Source organism: Rissa tridactyla, chromosome Z (assembly GCF_028500815.1).
Source record: "Rissa tridactyla isolate bRisTri1 chromosome Z, bRisTri1.patW.cur.20221130, whole genome shotgun sequence".
NCBI classification, from domain to species: Eukaryota; Metazoa; Chordata; class Aves; order Charadriiformes; family Laridae; genus Rissa; species Rissa tridactyla.
Genome location: NC_071497.1, coordinates 78,912,771 through 78,940,596, shown reverse-complemented (window position 1 = coordinate 78,940,596; position 27,826 = coordinate 78,912,771). Strand labels below are relative to the sequence as shown.

At 38.4% G+C, this 27,826-nt stretch overlaps 1 protein-coding gene across 38 annotated transcripts in view; it reads left to right on the top strand.

The window, feature by feature from the left end:
* CELF4 (CUGBP Elav-like family member 4) overlaps window positions 1-27,826 on the top strand; it is a 687,335-nt gene that overhangs the window by 69,259 nt on the left and 590,250 nt on the right. For all 38 annotated transcript variants that reach the window (XM_054185286.1, XM_054185283.1, XM_054185265.1 and 35 more), the window contains exon 2: window positions 22,554-22,636. In XM_054185286.1, coding sequence (XP_054041261.1) covers window positions 22,554-22,636 — 83 coding nt within the window. The remainder of the gene's footprint in view (window positions 1-22,553; window positions 22,637-27,826) is intronic.

Below are 27,826 nucleotides of genomic sequence, written 5' to 3'. Positions count from 1 at the left end.
TAATCATTCAGAACCATGCAGGGTCTTTTGTCTAAGGAGATCAAAGCACTTAAAACTTCTCTTACACATATAGAAACCTGACATAGGAAGTTAGAAAAGTGTTGACAGAGTTGGAAATAACCAGATTCCATTCCTGGCAAGGTTTCTTTTAAATTAAATAAATAATCTCCAATGAAATCTAATAATGTTTCTTGAAACACAGTGCAATCAGGTGTTCTTAATACAAAAAAATACAGGGAAGGATTTGAGAAAGTGTGCTTTTGTGTTAGGATTTTTTTAATGTTTTAACTTATCACTTGATGTAGTAACGTAGCATTTGAAATCAGTGGGCCCATTGCACTAGCTACTAAACAAAATGTACTCTAAAATAGTTTTATAAATGGAAGAGACGAGGAAAGACTGGTCAGAGATGTTGCTCAAAAAAGTGATGTGGAAAAATGTAAGTGATGTGGGAGTGCTTATTGTAATAGATTAATAGCTGAAACTGCTCTTATTGCTGCACGTTTGTATTTTGTCCCAACTGTAACAAGCAATAGTTAAAAATGAAGGTGAGAATTATCTACATTGATACACTTTTTTTTTCTTTTTTTTTTCTCTTTTTTTTTTTTTTTTTCTGGAAGAGGAAGTGTATCTGCTGGAGGAGGGAGATCATTATTTTCAAGAAACATGTTGGCAGAAATGACTCAGTTCTGCAAATTTCCCTTTATTGCTTGCTTTTGAAAAATCTAAGTTCTTTTTGGTAATGGGGAACTTATTTTAAGAATTTTTACAGTTGTGAGAAAGGAAAAATGACAGACCTTCAAATCGTTTTGGGCCTTTCAGACTATGAAGCGTGATTTTTTAACATATGGCTACAGGAAGAGGGTCTGGATGCGCTCTGGAAAATAATTTTCCACAAGCGATTGCCAGCTCTGCAGAAGGACTTCCTGAACAGAGACTGAAAAGATGCTTCTGATTCCACTCAGGGTGTTCTCTTTAATGGAAATATCTAACTTTCTGCAGTAAACCTTGAAGTCTCCATGAAAAATTCATGGAGGAGAGAAAGAAAGCCTAAGAACTTGTGTAGTGCGGCAGGAAGAGACTGGCACGGAGGCCAGGTGACATGAGAAGTCCTGCGGTTCTGCCAGGTGGTGCCCTGGAAATAGCGAGGAGTCCAACTCCCATCGTGCTCTTGAGCACTGCTGAGTTGGGAGCAAAGTATTGCAGATGAGCCCAACCACCCCTTGTAATTTAACTGCCTTCCCTTTCTTTCAGCCTTGCTTTCTGTCTCGAGGAAGTCCAATGAAGAGTAGAGCTCTGACAGTTGATGTCAATAGTTTATTCCCCTTTTGGAAGGAAGACAGACAGAAGTAATTCCTAGCTTCTAACCACAGACAATCCCTGTGCCTCAGAAAGAAAATTGTCTTCCCTCTCTTCTGGACAAAATCTCGCTTCTGGATAGGAATTATGTTGAATTTACTCCTGATGGAGTTGAATGGGAGAGAGACCTTTCTATTGGAGAATATTATGGGCACTAGTTGAATTTAGCTATTCTTTTCATTATGCAGAGTGACTATAGCTTGCTTTTTTTCTTAGATGTAGAGTCTTTAACGCAAAGTAATGATGGTGCAAGGACCACTGGGTAATGGTAGGCAGATGGCAATAAGGCAATAAAATTGCTGAAGTAACAATTTGAGCAGTGTGACCCTTACGTCAAGGAATTTGCCTTTAAAATGTAACTTTAAGAAAATAAATCTGATTGTCAGAGGAGGAGTAGAGGGAGACTTGAAAGTAAGCTTAAAATACGTAAAATATTTGCATTCCATCTTCATCTATGGGTGGTCATGGGGGCTGTGTAGGGCTGGCTTAGCAACAACACAGTTGGTGTGGACACTGGCATCCAGAAGAAGAAGGAGACAGGTTTCCTTTGTGGTATTCTGGCACATGAGAAGTTAAGAATATCCCTGAGGTCCAGTGATTGACATCATCAAATGCACTTGCTGTTCCTAAGCTCTTGTCTGTCTCAGGCCTGTTTGACAGCAGAGCCAAAGGTCACAGAGGAATTAATCTGCTGTAAATGAAACTAAATGGATTGCAGGGTGTTGTTTGTGACAAGAGTAAGTGGTGGAAGACTTCAGCATGCAAAGGGCTGCAATTTAGACCTTGCCAGTGGACTGGGTCATTCATCTTTCCCATGTAAAATGAGAATAACCTAATCCTTCCAATAAAATAAGGATAACAAGCAAGAAGGGTGTTTTTAGCAATTTAACCCTGGGGCAGCTACTATCTAAATAACTAACTATTAATATGTGTATCCTGCCCCTTACAAAAAGGAAGAAGAATAATAATGCTTGCATAAAAAGACCCCCGTAAGTTAATTGTTGTCATTCTAGATACCTCAGTTCTAACTGAAGCCCTGATAATCTGTTCTTTTTCTCCAAAAAGATTGATGTTTGAGTGTCAATAATAGCTGAGGAGTACTGTAGATCAGTGCTGGGTGAATGAAAATCTAGGTGCTGTTCCCTGATGGGTGACTTTGAGTGAAGCATCAACAATCCCCTGAAGGATTAATTAATCCTCTGAAGAATTATTTAGACACACGTAGATATTGGAAAAAGCTTTGTGTTCAGCCTATCTGAATGTGGTCCCAGGTACGCATATGCCTCTTAGCATGAAGAAAGTACCGATTCTAGTTGGAATTTCTAGGTATTAGAAGGTATAAATAAGCTCCTCTTACAATGAGATGAAATAAATGGGTGTACTTGTAGGGGAGCTAGCTTTCTGTTGAGAAACTTATAATGATCCCAGCTTCTGTGGCAGCTGAGCCAAAATGTGTGGGTATATAAATGAGTGTATATCTCAGTGCTTAGATACTCGCGTGATGGATGCTCCTGGAGAAGGTAAACTAGCCAGAAAGGTATGCATAAATGTCTTGCTGGTGCCTATCAATAGGCAGCGACTGCTGCTGACATGCTGTGTCTCAGTGGGCAAACTGTAAGGGCTTTAAGTAAAAACAATTATTGAATGTATGATGTCTAAATCTATTAGTTGTATACTATTATTGACTGACGTTAGATTAAAAAGCATGTCCTTATTACTCTCTCCTGTCATTAACTTGCCAGGAAAGGTCAGTCAAGAAGTATATTATTACTAAATTGTAGACTCACACATTTGTAGCTGCAGCAGGAATAAAGCCACAGAGGACTAGAGCCAAACTTTGGGCAGGCCCAGAGCCTAGTTTTGCTCTCACTCCTCACACTTTGTAACAAGGCCAACTGCTCCCCATCCAGATCTGCTGTCGCTTTGTCTGTATTCTGTGCTGGAAGCAAGAGGATTTGTCTTACCGTAGCTTTTCCTCAAATGCCTCAGGGTACCGCTGCACTGTGTAAGGAAGCTGGATCTAAGCCTGCACTCTAGTCCTAACCTGCTGGCCATCAATACAGGGCATATGCAAGCCCATGGTGTGCTTGATCTAAGGGACAGAGGGAAAGAGAGGGAATAAAGGCTTTGTGCTTAAAGTGCATATTTACCTGTGTCATGGAGGGACCGGTCTGCTCTGTCTGGCCCGTCTCTTATTTAATGTTTCCTGCAGCCATGCTGGTTGATTAACACCAAACAGTGGAGGAGATGCTTCCAAATCCTTCCTGAAAGAGCCTGACATCTGCTGCTGCAAAGCAGACGGGATCTGTAAGCAACGTGTCCTAAAGCAAATCTCTGTCAGTGGACGTCAGGAGTCAAAGCCCCAAACAAGAACATGGAAGGGTAGAGAAATAACTCATACTAAAATGAGGCTTTGTTTGGAGGTTTTTTGGTCCCTCTGCCTCCTGCCCTGAACAAAAAGATTTATCACAGCCTTTTCATTCAGAACAAAACTCCTTATAAACTTCAAATTTGTGACTTTTATTTCAGGAATAATGTCATTGTTTAGACCTTACACCATCTTCCTTCTCTTTCCCCATTCCCAAATAACCTCCCTGAAATTGTCTGAGTTAGTGTATGTTTGTATTCTTTGACCCTTGCATGCCTAAGGGAATTGAGTCACAAATGGCTTGTGTTCACACAACTGGTGGAATAAAGCCCAAGCTTTAAAGATGCAACTTGGCAGGTTTTAAAAGGGCATAAGTAAAGGAATAAAACATTGTGTGAAGTTTCCAGAGTGATTCCTAAGGGAGTTAGGATAATTTAAAGAAGATTCTGACATTCATTGTTCATCTCTTAAAGATACAGAATGATGAGCCATTATACATACATTTAAGCATCTTTGTAAGTGAGCTTCAGAATCTATATTATTCTGTTCCTGCAAGAATGGTGTGTGTGTGTGATTCCAGAACAGGCTTCTCTTTAACGTAAACCTGCAGAGTATTGTGTAGCAGAAGTAAGAGAGAGCTAGGAAAAGACATTGACATTGCAGTGGGAGGGAAGGAAGGAGCTGTTTACTTTTCATTTCAGGTGTTTAAATGTTCAAGAACCATTTAGGTATTTGGAAGTATCAGCCCTCTGCCACAGATCAAAATCAGAGAGACTTGATAAATCTGCTGAATGAAGACTGGTCATGCATCCTGAAAGTGAGCTGGAGGACAGGTTTTAGAGGAACCCATTCCTCTTTCTTAATGTGTAAAACCAAAGCAGGGGAGACAAGGTGGGAAAACATCAGTGTCTGCCACCAGATCATTCTGGCTACTTTACATCCTTCCTACCATCTGCCCTTCTCTCCAACACATCTGTATTTCAAAACTCCTCTTCCTAACAACTTTGGAAAAGTTACATGTTTGAAGCTACTCTTAAGGATTTTTATATCTTTTAAATATCCTCTCCAGTCTGCTGTGTTTCAGAAGTGTCGCACCAAATCCTGAAGCGAAGAGTGAGAACACCAAGCTCTGCATAATGCAGGTGCCCAGGAGAGCAGTAGGCAGGCTGGTTGCTATAACAGCTTGTAGCTGTAGAACATCTTCCATTCCAGAAAAGATCCCAAATCTCTTTATGGACTAAGTTGAGAGAAGGTAAAATGCACTATGGACAAGTTGGGAAAAACTGAAAGAGGCAAAATACTGGTTTTAACTTGGTATCTAGGATAAACAGCCCTGACCTACTAAGTATTCTATAAGCATAGATGGGAAAGGTAGTCAGAGCTTTTCTGCTTTTTTTTTATATTTTTTTTTCTAAAACATCCTTTCAACATCTGTGAAATGGGGATAGCAAATTCTTCCTTTTCCGTAGCACTGGTTGAGAAGAGGAATCGAAATTGCGAAAGACTCTTGCAACATGGGTAGAAAATCCTATGGTTTAGGAATTTTAATACACTTTACTCATCAACTATTGCATTTCTGTATAGAGGACAGTTACGTTAGGTGAAGGCTGAGATGAGAACTTAGACCTTGGGTCGTGTCCGTGCAGCCTGGTTTCCTTCTGGTAATGATAGAAATGGGGAGGTCTGTCCCCATGGCTTTAATAGCCATGATTGCAGTGATCTAATTCAGGAAGCATTTAAGTGTTGGAGTGGTAAGGCAAAAATCCCCTGTGAATTGTCTGGTGAATCTAAGACACCCTTAAGATCTCTCAAGAGTCCAGAGGTACTTGCTCTGTATTCTTATCAGAAAATAATTTTCCTTGAAGTGTGAGACTACTTTGCATATCAAGACTGATCTTTCCTGGGAACTTCAGCAGTTACCTTAAGGAAAAAAATAATGGCTAATATCAAGACTAGTGTTGGGGTAATCCTGGGACAGCTTTAACTTTAGACAAGTACAGCATAAAGTTTTTTATTGAAAAAGGAGGAATAGTTATATTCTAAATCTCCTCTACCTGCCACCTTAATGCTCAGTAGGATTCAGACTGAGGCAGTGTATATTGCATTATGATTCCAAAATATAGATATATTTTATTTATTTATTTCTGAAGGTTTCTAGGAATGAATTGGACAAAAAATGTTAAATGGTTTACGTATGCCATGTGTCTTGGTATCTAATTGGATGAGCTGACCTCCCAAGCTCCAATTCATAGTAATTGATATGAATTGACAGTTCTGTGATTCACCTACTACTGCTACACAGCCAAAAGTGCTGCTCTCAGTTTGTAGAGTTGAACAGAAAATATAGATTGCATGACTAATATGCTTATCTGGACATGCTATCTCTTGCAACAAAAACTACAAATATAAGGACTTATTTTTATTAAATATCAAGATGGTTTTCTGCTTATATGCATTCTCAAAATAATGGAGTACTTTGCCCAAGTTTCCAATAGAAATAATCTTTCCCTTCTTCCCCCACCTTAATTTCAATGACAAATTTCTAAGTTTCTCATTTCACACCTTCTATAGAGCTTTTTAGGAGCTTTCTGCTCACACCCCACACCCCCCCTTTTTTCTTGCATTTTCAGCCTTGTAAGAAATGTTCCCTTTCAATGTAAGTTGAAACCTATGTTTTTTTGGAAAACAGAAGCCAGTCTTGTTTTAGAATAGGGTAACGCCTGGTAAATCACTGCACTGCAGCTGAGAATTTAGGTTGACAGGATGTGACCCCGCGCACAGGACTGGGGGGAAATCCTGGATCATCAGGATCTCTTCTCTACTATTGCAGACAACCACATCACATAATCCCTTTCATAAGTTTATCGAGCTTCATCTTTAAACTAATTAGGTCGTTTGCTCTCACTAGCCTTGTTGGAAAGCAGTTCCAGAGCATCACTCCTCTGATGGTTAGAAACCTTTTTCTAATTCCCAAATCAAATTTATTCATGGTCAATTTATACTTATTTGTCCTTGTGCAACATTGTCCTTTATTTTAAATGCTTCTTTTTTTCTCCTTGATATTTACTGTGGGGATGTAGCTAGCAATCCTATCTATGCTGAGTTTTTTTTTCCATTTTCTAGACAGACAGAGCAAGCTCTTAGTTCTTGCATAAAACACGAACTTTGTAACATCTCTCTGGCTTGAGGTTTTGTATTCCACGTTTTGGAAAGCAGTTGGGGGGAATGGTACTCCCTGTTCATGCTGAGGTCTCACAACAGCCTTGCTAATGGCAATGGTACTCTTTTCCCTGATGTTGAATATTACTCTTTGCACAGGCTTTGTTTTAACTGCTGGAGGCAGCATTAGAGAAACACACTGCAATGAAGCTACTGTCCTTTTCTTTTTGCTCTTGAAGGAAGGAAAGTTCTAAGATCTTGAAAGACTAGTTTGGAATAGCAACACCCCTGGATGTTTTGATATGTCATAACATGTCCTGTCATGTAATGCTCACTGGATGACCACTGACTTGCTACCTTTCCAGGCAGTCTCTGACCTTGCAAAGACCAACATGGATCTTGAATGATGATCAGAACCATAAGAAAAAGTAGCTACAAGTTGCTCTGGCTTGCCTTCTCATTCCCAAAGTAACATATAGTGCAAAATCACGTGTAAAGGGAAAGACTGATGGCATGTATTCCTTCCTGGTGTGAGTTGTGAGCTGCAAGTAAAGCCTTTACAAATGGAGTCCTTCTGGGGACAGAGTTTCATGAGTTCTGCAGGAATCATAGTCAAAGGGGCAGTGGTGTGGCTGCAGGGCATTCACTCAAGAGCTGTGAAAATCTTAGACATGATAATGCAGAGCAGATGAGAGACTTTGTGGATACCTGGGTGTATTCCATGGAGGGCAAAGACAAGAGGTAGAGTAATACTGTCATTATGTATAGAGATCAGCCCCCAGTCCAGTGTGTCAGTGAGGTGTCACTGAAGAATGCTTTTCAGTTGGACATACCTGAGCACAAATTGTTAAATGTCATGTTATCACTCTGCCATGTTGAATCATAATATATAGATATCAAAGAAATACATTGATATTGCATGAGCTATAGATGTTAATTTTTGTCCATTTAGTTGTTAAATTTAATAAGACACTTAGAATTGAAGCAAGCATCTACAAAACATGTCTTCATTATCTTTGGGTATTAAACTCCTACAGAATGCATCCTGGGTAATACATCTCTGAAATCCTTGGAGACAGTAGAGGGAAAAAACAAAGTACTGTTTGAGTGGAGTCTGAGTGGTGTGAAGAAAGGTTGTATGCATGTCAGGTTAGGAGGAAGAGATGGTCCTTTCAGAGATGTCCAGTATTGGGGCTGTTTAATAATAACTGAGACAAGAGGTTTCTGGTTTCCACTCTTTCCCAAGGTAAGGAATCCTGCCTTCTTAGCCATAGCATAACATTCTACTTATCCTGATAAACATAATTTGTTGCAATTAAATCATATTGTGATCATATCACATGGTGAATTATTTCAGTTATACTGGAGCAAGTGGCTGCATGCATTTAATTGGATGAGGATGCTGATCTGCCAGGATCTGTACAAGTACAGAACAAAGACAGTCCAGTGACAGAAGCTAGAGTACAGAGAATGGAAAAATAGCGTGTAATCGTATAACTGACAACTCCTGTAACATATACATATATTAATGTATTTTTGCTATAGGGACAATTTAAATTCTAATGTTTCCTGATTTCTGATTTGCACTAAAAAAACACCACCAAAAAGAACCAAACCCCAAACCAGCTAAAAAACTGTCTAGAAAATCTTGTATTTTTGCTCTTAAAAATGTAAGGACCATGCAGAGATTTTATAGTCTTTGGAGGGCGGGTGGGTATATATATAATCTTTTGGGGGGGGGTTAAGGGGATATTATTTAGTGTGTATTCTCTTATTATCATGCAGGAGGTATCATCATGAGAAATTTGGTTTATCAGCAGAGGTAGAACTAGAGAAGAAATTTTGTGATAAATTAGTTCTGTATCAAGCCATGTTGATTTACTGGAACCAAAATATTTAACAAATGCTTCAACTCAAAGCTTCTGCTGGCTGATCTACTTGGGCCTTGAAAGATTCCCTGTCTGTCTGTAAATGGGTTGGTAAGACGCTGGAGCCCTGTGGGTCACACTTCTAAAGTTGTAAGCTGTTGATTCACCTTTTGGACTGCTCAATAAGATCAAATTACAGGTGGTGAGTCTGGAAGCAGGCTTTTATGGTGCATGTTTTTTTAAAATGTAGCTTGCAGGAGTGTACTACTTTTCCTGGAAAACTTATTCACTATAAATCATAAAAAAAAAAAAAAAAAAAACCACAAAACAAACCAACAAACCCCCTTAAATCTGTTTGCAGAAAAAACAACAAATGCAATGTTAAAATGTAATAAATGCCTGTGGAAAATAAGAGATTCAGTTTCATGAAGTGATTACTGTATACACAGAGATCACATTCGGCCCAGAAGTCCCTGAGCCACAAGGCCTGGAGACTGAGAAGGATACCCAGAGGAGGCATTATGTACATCCTCTGCCTACGCTCTTCTTGGGGCATCTGCTTCTGGCCACCGTTGGAGACAGGATATTGCATGAGATGGACTTTGTCTGACCTAGTACCATCATCCTTATATCATGATCTAATCCCCTCCTTTTGAAGACAACACTGTTTGTTGTTTGGGTCTTTTTAAACTCATTAAAATCTACTCTCCTACTTTCTGACATCAGCATGGATTCTCCAGTGAGTTTCAGCCTCACAGAGATGCTCAGCAGCTGTCTCACTATTTTTAGCTTTCCTGGTGGAAAAAATAATAAAGTGAAAAAACATCATTAATGTGTGTTTGTTTCCAGGCATCCACTAGCCCATGATTCATAGACTGCTAACAGGGAAAGTTTTGGTAAGCTACTGTATTCAGGAAGTATCCTAGAAAGTTTCTTTCATCTGTCTTTTAATGTTTTGGGCAAAATGGCTTCCACTAGCCTCTTTTGAGGAAACTGCTCTACAGTTTGAGTACTTTCCCATTGAGAACTGTTTGATAGTACTGTGTTGCTGCAGACATGCCTTTGTGTTCATTCTTGGTTTAGAGCTTCTCTCATCTATATTAAATTGGTGGAGAAATAGATATCAAGCAAGATGTCATATTAGACTTCAACAAAAAACTAGTAGAATTATAATTGCTTTTTTAAGAATTGATTCTCAGGTTTTTTTCCCTGAAATTGTTCTTTATAATATAAAAAAAATACAACACTCAGGAAAAACTTGGTCAAGGACTGGATGCTCAGTCCAGCCCCTTAAAAGTTGTAGGCAATTGCCCAGCTGACCATGGATGAATTGCATTTTAATACATTTTTCCATGCCAGTCTGTTGACATTCTGATTTACTTTCAACAACAATGGGCTTTCTCTTGGGTGAGACAATGTGTTAAACTGTTGGATAAAATTGTAAATGTTACAAATAGGAAGAAGTAAGGAAGTGGAGGCCCTCTGAATGTTTTTGCTCTTGGATCAGTATTAACTTTTGTTTATGGTTTCAAGTGACTTGAGTAATAAAAGTTCCATGAAGGACTGATTTGCTCTAATGGCTGGGAGAGACAGTGAGTAATGTTTACTTTTACCTTCTGCAGGGTCATAAACTTCCATCTTATAACTTGCAATTGTCCTAAATCGCATAAGAATCTGTGGTCTTGATTTTTTTCTAGGGTTGCAAGCATTTCTCTCTCCTTATGCTTCACAGTGGAATAGGGAGACAAACAGTTTACAGGACACTCCTGTGGAACAGTGGCATGAAAGATGTTGGAAAATTGCTGAGTTAAAAGTTTGCGCTGAGAGGCATTTTAGTTTAAATTTTCTTTCTCCCGTTTCCTTCCCTGCCTTTTCTATACCCCTGCCTCCAACACACACACACATTGACACCCCTCAACCACGTTTGAGAGATTATTCTACTATTGTCCCTTAACTTGTAGGATCTGGAAAAACTTAGGTTATGTGGTCATGCACTACACCCGTAAATGTAAACTGAAATTAAAATTAAATTAAATATATTCTTTCCTAACATCAGTTAGAGGCAAAACCACCTTGGGGGCTGTGCGGGGTGAGCAAACACTGATATTCCCAACAGTTAGGAAGCATTCCTGATGCTCACAGTAAATGTTCTATTGTTGAATTTTGTATTGTTACTCCTAGTTATTATTCTCTAGTATCACCCTGAACAACCTTTCTCTGAGCTTTGTGTTTACACCTCCAAGGCTTGTAGCTGGTTATCATCTATCCCCCTGAGTCATCATTTACCTAAGATATACATATTTAGTTCTCTTGATCTTCCCTCAGTCAGTCCTTCCAGCCCATTAAGAATTTCTATTACTTATCTCTAAATTCCATCTCTTCTTTTCCTTTTTTTCCTTCCATGTGTTTTGGAACACTTCCAGATGATCATAGCTGACAGGATCATTTTAGATGTGGATTTTTTATTGACACCAAAGGAAGGAGGTGTCTTTGGTCTGGAAGTGACATACACACTATTTTATGTGATATTGTCCGCTGTCATCTGAAAGTGTCTTTTGACATTACTGCCTTCCAGCTTCATATGTGCTGTTGAACATTCAGATACTTGCCTCTATGGCTATTCTCTACCTGTATTTTGAGATACGAATCATGCAAGGTGCTAGGCATGGCTAATCCTCCCCAGCAGGGATTGAGATGACTGGGCACATTATTAAGGGGCTTAGAACCCTCTAGGATCTGTTGAGATTAATTCTCTATTCCTCTTTATGTGTGAAATCTTTGTTGCTGCACTGTTTAAATTTAAGATCAGATCTTCTGCTTTCCTAGATATCTCTTCCATCTTGATGCAACAGACATTTATCATGCACATTCCTCCTGCCAGTGCTCGATGCTTTGGGAGCTACACTGTTCATCCAACCTAATATGAATTCAATTCTCAAAACAAAAATTTCTACTGGGAGCTGTATTGAATGTTTAACTGAAACAATCTACTATATACTTGTTATTCACTAATTTTTAAGTTGATCAACAAAAAAAAAAAAAAAAAAAAAAAAGATCAAAATATCTCTCCGGTAGTGATTACTACACACTTTACCTTATGTTCTCTATTCATCAGGAAATTGTACTTCCTTCACTTCACACTGACAAGAGCCCTTTTAAACCCAGTGCACTGAAGCTTTGTAAATTACACAGATCTTGCTGTAATTAATTTCACTGCTTCTTTTTCACTTCAAAGATGACATCCTTATACCTTTTGTAAAAATTGGACATTTTAGTCTTAAATTTACACACTGTTTGTTTTTAACATATCCAGGAACTCAGTCCAGCAATAGGGGATGGGGAAGTGCACCTTTTTTGAGAGAATGTACTAAGGACATAATGTATTTGTCAGTCTACACAGGAATTTTTCCACATTTAAAAAAACCAGACTGATAGGTGTTCATAGCTCTGGGAGGTTTGGGAGGTTTTAGTTCAAGGTTGACCTTTACTCTAAACTATTTGTGTGGCTTTGGACAGGAAGTTAAATCTTATTCCAGCCTTTGCATGCCTTGTCTTGTACCTAAGTAATTTATCCTTGAGCCAGGCTCATAAGCAAGCTTGTACAATGCAACAATGGCTCAACTTAGAGCTTTTTGCCAGAGAAGCAGTGGACGCCCTTGTTCTTGGCACCTCCCTCTCTGTCTTTGTGCTATAACAGGTAGGACTTTTGAGAAGTCTTTCCCATCTTTCTCGTGACGTACTCCTAGAGCACCTCATTTCACCTCGCTTTCTTTCTCATGCACACACACAGAGTATGTGTCTTGTGGTTCACAGCCCTAAGTATAGAGAGGTCTGTTGATTAATATTACTTCATCTCTGGCTGCTTGCAGAACTTGATCCTACTTCATTCTATTCCACTGCCTATAGTTAACGAACAAGTCAAATTGAGAAAGAAGGGTAAGGAGAAAGAAATAGGAGATAAGAGACAATACTTGTTTGCTCCTAACATCACTTAGAGGATAGAAGAAACTATTCAAAGTCAAAACATATGGAAAACAGCATCTGGTTATGGGAGCCTGGATGTTAATTGTTCTGACAGCTGAAATTTGTCTCCAGAAATCTGATGAAGCCAGCTGGTATTGGAGAGTTTTCTCTGGCTCATATTGTGACTCTTACAAGTTTCTGGAGACTTCCAGTCTCAGGATTATCATCTTGTAGAAGCAGCTGCTGCTTGAAGATTTTCATTACTATATCAGCTGGAATCTGGAAATACATTCTTTGTGGGTTTTGATTTGATTTGTAACATAAAAGCCCTAAGGTGGCTTCAGATGCACTTACCTGAATTTAAACTTAACAAAACCCTGTGTAACTTAGCAAAGAGATTCTAATGTTGTCCTGTTTACAGTTCTTGCATATGAGGTGAGGAGAAAAACTTGATCATAAATAGGAGAAAGGTATTGAGGTCGATTTTGAGAGGTGTCTTAAAGGTTCACTCTGAATCTGAACTTCTTGAATTGGAAAAACATGGGCTGGCAAACCCGGTAAGAACAATAACTCCAGCTAGATAATGACAATAGTCTGCTTCTGAATGGGCCAGAAGTTGTCTAATAATAGCTCTTTCCTGCAGTTGTTTCATTGTCTTTTGGTTTCAACCTTGAGCTGGAAATGTCAGAAGTATATATTGACACATATGCCCTGTCTCAGAGAAGAAGGAATATGAGACTGGAAAACATAGAAGTTTGCATTTAGAACAGATTACTTGCTTGTTTCTGAGACAAATGCATAAATAACTAATCATTTGATGGTGCAATCAACAAGATGTTCACTGCATGGCCCTGACATTTTTTTTAAGGGTAAAAATTCTAACTTTTCTTATGTTTTTAACATTTCCTGTACACTGAGTTGATGTTATTTTCCAAGAAAAGTCTGTTCCTCACCCTGGTGAAATATAATGAGCAGTAAATCAAAAACCAAACAAATGAATAAAAAGCAAAAAACAACAACAAAAAAAACCAACAAACAAACCAAAACAACCCTATGTGGATGCAGAAAGGCAAGGCTTGGAAAAAGTTGTATGTGGCAGAACTGTCTAATTTGTTTAAAGGTGGTTTTCTTTAGGTTTGTTTTGTTAAGATTCAAGGCATTCAAAGTGAATGTTTTTTAACAGTAGCATAACCTCTGGATACTAGTTGTGAATTTTTGAAGAAGTCTCCCAAAAGAAGTGGATCGAAAAACGAAAATAAAATAAAGAGGGGGGAAAGTTTCTGAAACAGCTAAGTGTTTTAGAGAATCCACTGAGTTATTCATATGCTGCTAACAATAGAAAGAATTCAAAAGGCAGGACCCAGAAGAGCAGGTACAGAGCCTAATTAATGCATGTACTCTAAGGAGGTTTAACCCATAACTGTCTGAATGCAAGCCGTAGTGTTTCAACAGCAGGATTGTTTCTAGTTATATTCTTGACTTTCACCAGTGAATCACAAGACAAAAAACCCACCTTCTATGTTTCCTTTGTTTATCACCACCCTGGAAACAAGAAAACTTGAAGATTTCATTATAATTTTTAAATTGTTATTAACTTTTTTTCTGAGGTTGCAATATAAAATGGATAACAGAAGTATTTTGGATTTGTCTTTGAATAGGTAGGTTGAAGTGAACCAAGCTTAGAGGTGATCAGGATTTTAACTTAAAATTAATGTTTCGTTACAGAGTAGAAGCTGGAACCTACTTATTCTCATCCTCACTTAAGTGATCCCTAGAGTTTGGCCATGATTGCTCATCAGTGACTGAGTTCTGAAATACTGGGAATGCTGTTGCTTGGCCTGGAAAACCACTTGATCATGAATTTCACTTTAGTGTCAACCTTTTTATACTTTAAAATCAAAAGCATGCCCTAATTGTTTGATGGATAGGGTCTGAGGAGATGCATCTCTCCTTGCAACATGGAGTCTACAATTATTAGGCAACAAATAAGAAGCTGAAGTGAGGCTGGTTTGTTTAAAAATAAGTTTTCTATTGTAATTCAAAGCATCAAATATTTGCAGGCCCTATTAGGCCTCTCTTCATCAATCTCTTGAGTTGACAACTACCTTAACCAGTAATTATTCTTGTTTCTCTATAGGGATGTCTATTCATTGATGGTTTGCTCTGTGTGTGGGAATGAGACACCTTTTCTGGGAAGTAAAATGTTCTGGGTGGCTACACTTGCAGAAACTTGAGCAGTGAATCTTGGGTTGTCCTGGGCTCACATGATCAAAGGTATCTTAGAGGTTTCAGGATGAAATTTAAAGCTAAAATGTTGGCAGTTATGGGAAAACAACACCTTGTGTATGCTATGTCAAATCAATGGTTCATTTTATACCTTATCTTGAGCGTACTAGTCAGGAAAGGATGGTTCAAAGCAACTTGCAAGAAACTTTCAAGACCACAGGACAAACTTATCCTTGTGTGAGTTTCATCCAGAAACTGTTCCCTCATCCTGAGGAAAGAAGTTTGAGACATCAAAAGCTTTCCAGTTTTGCGGTGGGATGGAGGCAAGGTATCTGTAGAGTTACCAAAGAAGAAATAGAGATGGACCCTCAGGGGTCTGTCAGTGACAATGCACTCTGCTCTGATATGTAGAAGTCCTGGGCTTAAGACACTGCTTGCCTGATTCAGATTAGAGTCTGGGCTACTGACTGTCCTGAAATAAGTTTCTCTTGTGGTAGGCTTTGATCAGAAATTGCATCACAGGGACGAGAAACAATTCTTAGTGAAATATTTCACTGAAACATCCTATGAGAAATATGAGCTTTTTAAAACTGGTATTTTCATTAAAAACCTACTTGTTATCAAAAATCAAGACGAAACCATTGTCTGTGTGTTCTTGAAACGTTTACATACGCTGACAGTTACTCAAGTCTCTCTGCTGTCTGCCTGGACATTACTAAATGTAATTAAGCACTGCTTAGTCTGAGGAAGGACTCTGATTTGGATTGTGCGTATCCATGTCTCATTTTGAAATATCACAAATGCATTTTGAGTGAGCTAATATTCTGTAAATATGGTTAACTTCTGTGCTTCCAGATTTGGCCCCTTAATTAATTAATTTATTTTTTTAATATTGGTTCGTGGATGTATATGAGCATGCCTTATGTATGATTTTACATACAGACCCCTATCAAGTTATATATAGTATGAAAATCACAGCATCATAATAGTTAATGGAAAATAACATAAGAGGAAAAAGAAAATTAACATTCCACACAGCAGGGCATTTCGGATGTTAATCTGCCTTGCAATATAATTGACAGGGAAGCTGATATCTAGGAAGATTTTTTATTCCTATCTTTTTCTCTAAACAGTTAGTGTTCAGTAGTTGTGCAGCAGGGGATATGGAGAAAGAAAGTTCTAGCCAAGTGAATGTTTTTACCAGCAAAGATGTTAACTTTTGTCAGAAGGTAGTTAATCACTGAGAGAGAAACAGATGAAGAAATTGGATAAAACATTTCCAGTTCCAAAAGTCTTTATTGATTGTGTCCTCCTCAAGAAAATTCAGCTCAATCTCTGAAACCCTCAAGTGATTAAACCTTGGGCAGTTCACTGTAGACAGAGCAAATGAGAATTGTTTCAAAACGAGACATGTAGAGCTAGGATAGTTAAAGTGAAAAAAGATTTCTTTTTCACTTTGAAATCCTAGCTGGGAGACATAATCTGAGATGTTGATTTTAAGGCAGGAGTTTTCTTAAGTGTTACAATCTTTCTCTGTGTAACAGGTCCCTGCATCCTGAAGCAAGGAACTGTTTTATTTTCAGAGGGAGAGCTCTCTTAAACACAAACCTAGAGCTTGGAAGATGGGGGACAGACCCCTGGTCCACCACAGATAACTTGTACACTTTGTTCTAAATGTTCTAAAGGTAATTAGGGCACAGAGAGACTGAAGCACCACCAAATGACATTCTCAGACCTGTGGCCACTTGATAGTTCCTATTTCCAAGGGATGCAAGTTTTTTTGCTCTCAAAGCAGCTCGTCTACAAGACTGTAGCTATTCTTAAATTAGACATGAGAACTAGCATGTGCTCTAAGGTATGCAACATTATTACTCGCCTCCATTTTCTGTATACAGCATGAAGGTCTTGGAGAGTTGTGCTTGAATTGCAGTTTGCTGTCTTTAGCTCCATAGTGTGCTGCTGTAAGTAAAGCTCTTGGCTTCTCTGCCTTGGGGTTTTGGGAGGTTAGGTACATTAAAGTTGGTAGGAGAAAAGGTTCTACAGTAGTAGACACTATGAACCGATTTCTTTGCTCTTTCTTGAGCAACTGTTAACAGAAGGGTATCTTGTTCACCAATTCATACGCTATACAGGACTCTAAGATAAAATAACATAGGATGGCCAATTTAGGAAACCTCACTGTTAAAGTCAATTAATATTATTGTAACTAAGAGCATGAAGCTAGTTAACGGACTCAAAGAAGAAAAACTAACAAAAAATCTGATGGCCTTGGGATAGTTTTATCTTTTCTTAGGGAATGATTCTGATTTTATCTACAGTTGTCAGAAGGGCTGTTGTTTCAGAAGTTATTGCCTGTCAGCTGAGCTGTGATAACTGGTTGGGTGCATACTCTACAGTCAAAAATATTTGTGAAACCAAAACTGGCTTGCACCACAGCCTTCTCAAAATCTAGGGTTGTCCTAACTGTTCTGGATTATCACCAATTTAGCTGAGGTCAGTGTCTGAGCCAAGGATTCTTCTGAGAGAGGCAATAGATTATGGGTCAAATCATGAACCTAATTTTATGTTGGTGTAATTGCATAGTTCTGCTGAGTTACATGCAAGCTCTCCCCTTGACTGGATTTACACCCCTGAGCTCAGAGTCTGCTTTAGTTCTCGGCTTTTATCCAAGAGTCTTAAAGCACCTAACAAACTTTTTAATTTTCCCTTGTAATGCCAAAAAGTAAACATAGGCCCAGAAAGATTAAGGGCCCCTTCCCCAAAGCCTGTTGAAGTGTATAAAGCATTTTTTTTCACTAGTTTTAGACCTGACCCTTAATGCCTTGTTCAGACAGACAGCAAATACCTGGAAATGATCATGGTTATGGTCTAGCTCTTAGACAATGCCTCTGGATCAAGTTGTATGGAAAAGCTAAAGGCATGCCTTGTGTGAGGCTATGTAGTTCTAATAAAATCATAAGTTGTCACCATAACACATCACACGAAGAAGGGGTCATAAGTCACTAAGTGCTTGTTCTTTGATCTAAACAATGGGCAAAGAGGAGAAACTGTGCCAGGATACCTGTGGCGCTCTGCCAGAATAAAACAAGAAAGGGGGAAAAAGCCTTTAATTACAGTTATTAATAGACCTCCAGTATGCATCATCTTCATCTCCCACCATATATAGCAAGGATTAATTTATGTACAGATAATGAATATACTTGAGGTAACTGGGAGGTTAGAGGTAGCAGGTGGAATCTGATGTTGTGAAGATGCAACCTTGAAGCTAAAAGCCTGCACCTGGTATGGCTGTGCATAGTTCTTACACCCAATGTAAAGCAAAGGTTTCTCCAAAGCTTTATTCCTCGACTGTATGCTAGGTCAAGTAGACCTTAAGATAACTAACTATAAATGGCGAAATTTGAGTTAGCTGGCCAGAGCTTTTTAACTGGTCAGAACTACTTATCTGGTTTAAAGAGACTGAGAGTCAGTTGATTCACTGAAGTGATAAGCATTGATATGTCAAGTGTAAAGACTCTGTTTTCATTTGTCCCAGGATGAACTGAATACTAGTGGGGTGAAATGATTCTAAGTTTCCAGAATTATTCTGTTCAGCTCAGAATGCGTCTCCTGACTGTTTTGCCTCCCAGGCTTGTGCAAAATCTCCAGGAGACTTACTGTGGGGTTGAAGTTGCCATAAGTGCAATCATTATCCATCTGTATTCCATGCAATTATTATTTATGTTACTGAATTCCCTGGAGGTAAAATTAAAATAGAGCTTTTTTTTTTTCTTTTTATAGTTTTTTTGCTGTTGTTTTTCCATCTCAAGCTCTTGTTTTTGTTTCCCCCTTCTCTTTAAGAACCTTGTTTCCCAGGAGACCACTTGATACATCCTCATGTTTCCAAGAGACTGCAGTTCAATAGGTGGAGAGTTAATTGCCAGCTGGGAGTTTCCAGACGTTTATGCGCTAGCCCAAAGAGCTGTCCACTGGTAGGAAATGAACAGCTGGAAATACACAAAGAATCTTTTAGCTGATTGACATATGTCTGGAAAACTTGGCATGTTTGAGAGAAATGGAATTGAAATTAGGAACAGCTAGGAGGAAGTCCTTCATTATCAATAATTAGTCAATTAGATATTTTTTTTTGTTCAAATTCAAATATAATTCTGAAGCATTTTACTCACTCAGTCATTATCATCCGGTAGATGACAGAAATAGTGCATAGCCTTCACTCTATCTTTCCTTAAAAGATGTGTTCAGAAATACTCATTATACTGTTGAACATAGGCTGTTCCAAGAAGCTAGATGGTACAAATGATTTGTCATGGAATATGAAGCCTTTCATCCAGAAATCAGATTCACATCCAGCCCAAACAGCTGATGGCAAGTGAGCTGTTAAGTTGAGCTATGTAAGAGTTTACTAATAAAATGTTTTGTTTTGTTTTGTTTTCAGAGAAATAAGTGGTTCTGTACGCAATCAAAAGTTTCAGTGGGGAAAATTAATTGTTCTGAAATTGTTTTCCATCTGGGAAATCAAAATGAAAAAAATAACCTTTTTCATTAGTTTCACTTTTCTTTGTAAAGACCAATACAGCTATTTCATATGACATTATTTCAACACTCAGTTGTTTTGGGTTTTGTATCCTATAGTGTTAATCTGAGTGTTCAGTGCTCTGTTCTTTAAGAAACATTCTCCAGGAAGGAAGAATCCTTTGGAGGGGTCATACATACACATATTGAAAGAGGTAGCCTAGGAAAAGTAACACCTGAAATCAGTGCTACAGTTGTAATTCCATTAAGCACCACAATACAAAGGACAGATCAAGTATTATGATGTTTCTAAGGGCGGGGAGAAATCTTATTGCCTTTTATCCTAATGCACAAGGAGCTGAAATATGGAAATTCTTGTAGGGTGGAATAATACAGATGTATTGTTTTATCACAAGCCACGTGCTAATTTGAAAAATACTGCTCTAGCTGATGGCTGATGCTGGGTTTGTGCTTTATAGAGCAATCTTATCATAAGTAAAGGGAAGACAAAAAAAACCCATGAACTGGCCTTTTCCAGTTCAGATTTGAGGCCTATTATGAACTTTAAGATCTACTTTATTCCATCTGACCATTGCTGGAAAGGAACTTCTTACTGTCTTTAAGCAATCAGGATATTCTTAAAATAAATGAGGTATTGTGTTTCCTAAATAAATTACTTTTTGCCCAAAAAGAGTGGAATAGAGTGTAATTCATGTACGTGATATTTTTGAGGAGCAAGAGAAAAAGAGACACCTCCACAAACTATTTTTTTGTTCCTGAAAAACATATTTTTTCTTTGTCTCCCCATACGGGAGACTTGATATCTTCTTTTTCATTTCAACGTCTTTCTGTACTTAGCACCTTGTTTGGAAAATCAGTGATGTTTGGATGCATTCTACTAAGTGCTGTTTCTGGGAGTTTGTTACTTCTACTACTTTTGTAAACATGTTTGGAGAGGACTTAATGGAGGTTTCTCCCTCATGAGAACTTGCTCACACTCACACCTTACGTGGATCTTGGAAAGAAACTTTGCTCCTTGGGAGAGGAGTAGTCTTCTGTCTACTCAGCCTGCATTACAGTCATGATATGACAGGAGTTGCAGGACACTGTTACCCTGAACTCTTGTCATGGCCATCACAATGAGGATAAAAATATAGCTATCATTATGGGAGCTTTACACTGCATAGCTTATCTCTATAACAGTGCACTATGATGTGCCTAATTAGACTGTATCAGCTGCTCCACGTCTGCTACTAAAGGGAGACTTTCTTATTGTGTCTAGTCAACAGAGAGGCCTCAGCCCGTGATTTAGCAGTGAAATTAAATTTAAGCACAGTTTTCCATTTGATTATAAAGCTATGGGTGACTTTTAAGGATCCTTTTCAATCCATTACTTCTACTGGCTGTATACGCTGCCACAGTTTCTTCCTCTTCTGTGGTAGACGCAGATTAACTGAAAACTCATCCATTTAAAGTTAGAGGGGAATGAATCCAAATAATTCCCATTAGGGTATGCAAACTTTTGCTGTTGTTCAGTTCTCCTTCCTTGATTATCAACTTCTGCTTCTGAGTCTCAATTATTAAGACATAACAAATGTGATTGGCTTAAATAAATTGAAAAGATCAAGACCTTCAGAAAGGAATATAGGGTAAGAAATAGGGAAAAATAGGGCTTTTTTCCCCATGCCCAATTGAAACATTCATCCAGCTTGTAATTGCATTGTGAGAGGAGTATGGTGACTTCCACAAGATAATCTTCAAGAAAATATATATGCATGTTTATAGAAAAAAAAAAAAATCTCCCTAGTCCTTTGTGCCTACTAATCTATTAAAAACATTGTAAAGAAGAAAAGAACAAGTTCATATTTCTTCAGTAATATTGCCTGAGGAAACAACTTTGATAAAACAGTGAACATTTTATGGACAAAAATACCACAGTGGTGACTGGAGCTGAAAAAATGTTATAGTTTACTGTTTACTCACCTGTTGCATACTTTTTTATATGCATGGGGAGAAGGTGGGTGGGTGAAGATAAGGTTATGGGACACTTTTGTTTCTTTGGCAGTCTCTCTACCTGTGCTACTCTTGGAAGATGCCCACAGTTTGATGGACATTCTGCCTGAACCATGAAAGATATGATACCTCCATTTTAAGGAGCTGGCGAGGTTGCGGACATTCTGTAGCAACTTCAGAGAAAATGTCCTCTGCATAACAAGCACTTCTTTTGCTGCAGGAACTGGCAGGTTTTCAGTATAGTGCAGTAAGAAAGAATAATCTTATCACATCAGACACACACACAACTGGTGTAAGACATTACAACATTGACTAGATTTACCAGAAGGCAAGCATGGAGGTGGGGAGAGAAGGCAAAGTGGGGTTTTTGTTCTGCCCTACCATGACAGGGCTTTAGCCTTTGTAGTTGATAAGAAAACTTTTTTGAAGAATCAAAGACATGCTGCATTGGAGCACCTCTGAAGTTCTAATGACCTGTAAAGCAACATGGGTGTTGTGAATTGATTGCCTGGGCTTTTCTGTAGTTGTTTTTGTATGCATGGCTGGAAGCAATAAGCCCTTGCAGCAGCAAGTGCAGTGTGGTGGCTTTCTGGTGTGATGCAAACAGGGAGGTTACTTGTGGATGCAAGTCAGGCTAAGCAATACGTGTAGTCACCTGCAGTAGGAAGTCCCAAGTCCTTGTGTGCCCTTTACTTGAAGTACTTGGTACAAAAGAAAGGCATGAGACATTCGGCATGATATGGCACTAAGGGGCTTGTTCCCAGTGCTGCTGCTGGAGTAAGAGTGGGACCTCATGCCCCACCTTGTCACCATGTGGGTTCTTTGAGATCCCTAATCCTGTACAGCCCTCTGCATGAAAATAAGTACTCACAGCCACGCTATTGCTCCCTTTTCATCAGGGCTCAAGAGGAAGCGATGGTTGCTTCATTTCTTGACTCTTTACTACTACATACTAAGGGGAGATTTTTATTATTTTTTTACTGGGAATGGGGTGATGACAGGAAAGTGGTTTGCTCTATGTCTCAATTTTAAACAGATCCCCTCTGAAGCACTGTGCTTACTGAGGTTTTGCCTTTTTTTTACAGGCTGTGCCTTCCTAACATACTGCGAAAGGGAGTCTGCTCTAAAGGCCCAGAGTGCACTGCATGAACAGAAGACACTGCCAGGGGTGAGTCCAGATTGATACCTTTTTTCTTTTTTTAAAAAATCTAAAATGGGTTACATATGGATTTCTTATCTTGGGTTTGGAAGCATAATGTCTCCAGTTGCTTGGATGATTCACTATTTGCATTGTGCTAATAAAATCAAGATACCACCAACCCACCCAAACGGTTTCCATGCATAAAATGAAAAGCTTTTTGCTCTTATCGGGAGTCAGGAAAACAGTAATTAACTGGTTATAGGCTGGTTTCTACCAGCCTTACTCAGCTGAGGAAAGGCTTTAGGATTCTGACCACTAAAATGAAATATTAGAAGCCCTCACCAGGTGCGACCTCTTACTATTTTCCTTCTCTGAAGCAAGGTGTGGCAGCAAGAAATCAAGAAACAGATCACATTATTGAGTTATCACAAAATGAAAACATATTCCTGATGACAAAGTGGTTTGACTCAGTTACTTTAGTATTCAAGCAGCTGTAGCAGATTGGAAAGGCGGTGAGACAAGGAGAAGAGAGAGGAGAGACGAACACAAGATAATGAGGAAAATTATTCACATGAGCAAGATCTAAGGTTCAGACAACACAAGCAGAACTAAAAATAGAATCAGCATTATATGGGGAAGACCTGCCTTGCTGGGATGGTTTTCCAGTTTAGCAGTAACCAGGAGGAGGGAGAGAGAGAGAGACCATTTAGATTCAGCCAGGTTACATGGATCGGAAACAGTCGAGTACAGCACTTCTGTGGCTAGAAAAGCGCTGGTTTCACCACAACAGAAAAGTCAGTGATCGAGTAATTAAAAGTGGGATCCTGAGGGCTCCAGGTTGCATCTAAACTGAGAGGAAATTGATACAAAAGTCTGCCTTTATTAGTTCGTGTTGAATGACTGAGCCCTGCATACCAATAACCTACCTTTCCACAAAACCTAAGACACATCACTTGCTCTATGTTTCTGAAGAAAGTGTTGATTCTGCTCTGCTTGTTTCCATCATCCTGGGTCTATTTACCTATTTCTATGCCACCTTGCCAGTATGGAGATGCCCACGCACTTGCTCATCTACATCTATCTTTGCTTTAAAGGCCATACCTTATGTAAATATATACATACTTCATTCCCTAAAAATATATTTCTGTCAGCTGACAACTCCCTCTGAATTATTTTTTTCTAGAAACCCGTTAGCCACAGATTGAAAGTAACTTGAGTCTTGGGGTTTAGCTTTTTCCTTTTTTTTCCTTTTTTTTTTTTTTTTTTTTTTTTTCCCTAACAGGTGATGTTTTCTTTCTACTTCTCTCTCCTCTGAAGTATAGAACTGGATGCAGAAAAAAATGAAAATATTTTGAATAGAGATGTTTCAGGTAACATTTTACCTGAAATTTCCTGAAGAATATTTCTTCAAGCAAAAATGCTTGAAATCAAATATGTATTTATCAAAACTAGAGTTATGCTTGTGATGAATAGAGTATTGTGTATTTAAAAGATACTAATTGGAATTCTAATATTTTTCACTGAGGCTGTTTGCTCTCCTCACTAGGAGCCAGATCATTTACTCATATCTTCCCTATGAGGTTAAAATCTCATGCTGAAGCTGTGTGATGGGAATATCTTCAAGACACTGGGTCAGTGAGACTAAGGGCTCAGAGTTGGGGAGTGATGATTTAGGTTTTCTTTTTTTTTACTTTTTTATACGTCCACAGTTCTGAATCTCAGTCTGAATTTTAAAGCTTTCAAATCACAAAACTCTTAAAGAGAAAACTCATGACTTGAACAGTGGCAAAATTCAACCAGCTTTTTCACTAGGATCAAGACTTCCTTCAGAGGTTATACTGACTGATTATAGGCTACAGGCAAAATATTCTTCTTTGCTTTATGTCGGTTCTATCACATATAGACCATACTGAACATGCTGACTTCAGAAGGCTTATTTTTTGTTTTGTTTTGCACTTTGAGGTGACACATCAGGATCTGATTGAATTGGGAATGATGAATCCTCTGCCTAAAACCTCAACCAGGTTTTTGGGAGTTCTGAGCACTGACTTCTTCCATCTCTTTCATTTCCAGTTCTGTTTGTCTCAGGATAAAGGTTTACTTTCCACCAGCAAACCCTCTGCATACAGCTTTCTGCCAAGTTTCTGAACTCATCTTCTGAATGATGTCACTGTAGTTTATTTAAGGAAACCAGCCTTGTCTCTTGATAAACTATCATGCCTGGATACAGTTTTATGGTTCCTATGTGAGCAGCAGAGAATTATTTATGATTTACCTGACTGTTTTTGATAACATGCACCAACAATATCAAGCATAGTTCATCACCATAAAATAAAAAGCACTCGGAAGGTCAGGGGTCTAAGTCCTCATTCACATGAGTTCACAAATGATACATATATAACACCTTCTCTTGACCCTTTACTGTCTGTGACACAAACAGCAATACTGAGGAGGTATCAAAAATAATTAACAAACCTGGTATAGGAAAAAAGAAAACAGTACTGTTTGAGTAAGCCATTGAATCACAACACTTCTTTACCATCCCCCAGTAAACTGTGTATTTGCCTGCTCTTGCAATATTGCTGTTTGCGTTCTTTGTACTATAAAGCACAGAATTGAGTCATTTTTAATAGTATGCACATGAATGCTAATGTATGGAAATGGTGAGGCATGAGGAGTTTCTGTCCAGATTCAGGCGCCTTGCCTCTTAGCTATGTATCACTTTGTTTTTAGTGGAGTGGCTACATGCACATATTTTACAGTAATTACTTTCTGGATGTGCTTTGTAAGATGACAGAAATATGTTTCACATATTTCTATGTTATATGTGGGACATAAACTCATCTTGTGGAATAATCAAAGGACTTCCAAGCAGGTATGTGTTGATTAATAAAGTCTTTACGGCACTTTGGTTTTGGGCGGGCAGGAATCATGACAGATATTTTGAACCAACTAGAATGGAATGTAAAACATAAAATTATTAGTTGAATACTCTTCATCTAAATGCATTAGTCTGTTTTGGACGGTTGGAAATTTTCTTGCCTAAAACTGAAGGTTAACGTAAAAGGGTGTGTATGTATGTGCAAAGAGCACTTCAGGAGTGCTGGACAATTCAAATTCTAGCGTTTACTTGTGATTGTTTATTTTACATATAATAGAGTAGCTGGATGATGAAGTATATTAGTTCTTTAATAATTTATAGAAATGCTTTGATGTTGCAGTAATTACATTAAAGGTCACATATCAAAGGTAATTTGGTTGAGCAGCTGTGATGGTTTCTCAGAAGCAATCAATATTGCTGTCCGTGGTGCTGATTTCACCAAGGGGACTGCCAGATTAAAGGAGGCTTATTACTAGCCAGACAGACACGGGGGAAATCAAGAACAGATTGGAGAGATGCACTATTCTCTTTCCCCACCTATAATTAACACTGTTCACCATAATCTGTGCTAATCCTTCGTAGTGGGAAACTACTCTTTTTTTTTTCTTTTTTTCTTTTTTTCTTTTTTTTTTCCCACCTCTAACTTCATAAAAACCAAATTAGGCAAGGAAGAGTAATTTGGGGGAGCAAGAGAGAGAAAGTAGAGAAAGTAAAAGTTGTTTCACTCTTGGGATTTCTGCTGCTGATATATCTTTTGATGATAAAATCCAATATCAAAAACACAGCCCATGGTCTTGGGGAAAGCACGGGGAGCAGAGGAAAGTGATCTACACAATGACAGTGCAGGGGATGTGAGAATGATCTGCCTGCAGATTTGGTATAATGTTATCTGTTTGCCCCAGAAAGCTCCACAGGAAATGAAATCAAGGAAATCAAATTATGTTTTAAGTGTAGTCATTTTGATTACAAATTATAGTGAAGCCAACTTTTTCTCCCCTTTCTTTTTTCTTTCTGAAGCGAATGGCAGAGGATAATGCTGAGAAATGTAATTACGCTATCATGATCTACTTTTATTTATAGCACAAATAAACTGAGCTCATGTATGATAAGCACAGCGGCATTTTTTTCTTCTAGTTCTTTGCGGCTCTCTCAGGCAATGGGAGCGAATAGTGCCTTGGTTGGAAGCACTGCCTCTTTGCATAATGTTAAAACCTCCCTGTAAGACTTGCAAAGAATAACTATGAAATTAAGTAGCTAGGAAACTGTTAACCTCAGCAATCTGCGGGTCTTATTCAGGCTGGGAAATAGACTGGGTTTTCTTACTGTATCTATTCCTCCTGAAAGGGAGAGTCGTACTACTGGCCAGCAAAATTTTTCAGTCCATAACATAATTAGTTTTCTTCTTAACTGTTGTGATATCCTTTGTCTCTTCTGCCATCCAGAAAAAAGTGTATTCTGCTTTATTCATCATATGCAAAAATATGTATCTTTAACATTGTAAGACAGGTGAGCTCATAAAACTCATATTAAACCCAGTTTTAAACAAACAAACAAACAACAACAAAAACCCACCTCTCTAATGAAACTAAAGTTGTGCTTAGTTTAAAAAAAAAGTATATAAAAAAAAGGTCAATGCTACTGGTCTTATCCAGCTGAAATTCTTATGTATATGTGAGGAAAGACAACTGAGCATGGGGAGGTGGGAGGGGACAGGGTGTCTTGTAAAATCTAGCCCTTCTGGAATCCTTGTCTTAAGGCTTAAGTGAGTCATAAGTGTCAGGTGGACTTCAGAAGTCCTGTGCATATAGCATGAATTTCACCATTCAAGCAGACATTGCTGTAATTTTACAATCTCCTTGTCTTTTTTTAATGTTTCAAAGATTTTTCCAAAAGCTTTTTAGAAAATCATTAAAGCACATATCACCCTGCACACTTTTCTATGCCAAAAATGGTATTATATTCCCACACCTTCCCATTTCAAAAGTTTTCTCTACCAATGTAAATTGCAATTTGGTCAGCAGTGGCAGGCTGGATGGGTTCCATTGATTAAAGTAGCCTGCTGAACACACAGTCTGCTCACCATGCCCTTTAGATTTTGAAAGAAAACACATTTAATTGTTCCCTTGGGAGAAACATGTCTGTTTTCTGAAGTTAAAAATGAAGATGAAAAGGAATAAAAACAGATTTGAGGTAAAAGACTTGCAAAAACCAGTCCTGTAGAAATCCTCCAGTGCTTTAAATTTTTGGGGTGTCAATGTCATGGTTAAAAAGATTTTTTTTTTTATTATTTTTTTTTTACCCCTTGTTTCCTCCTTCTGACTGACCAGCCAGTAAAA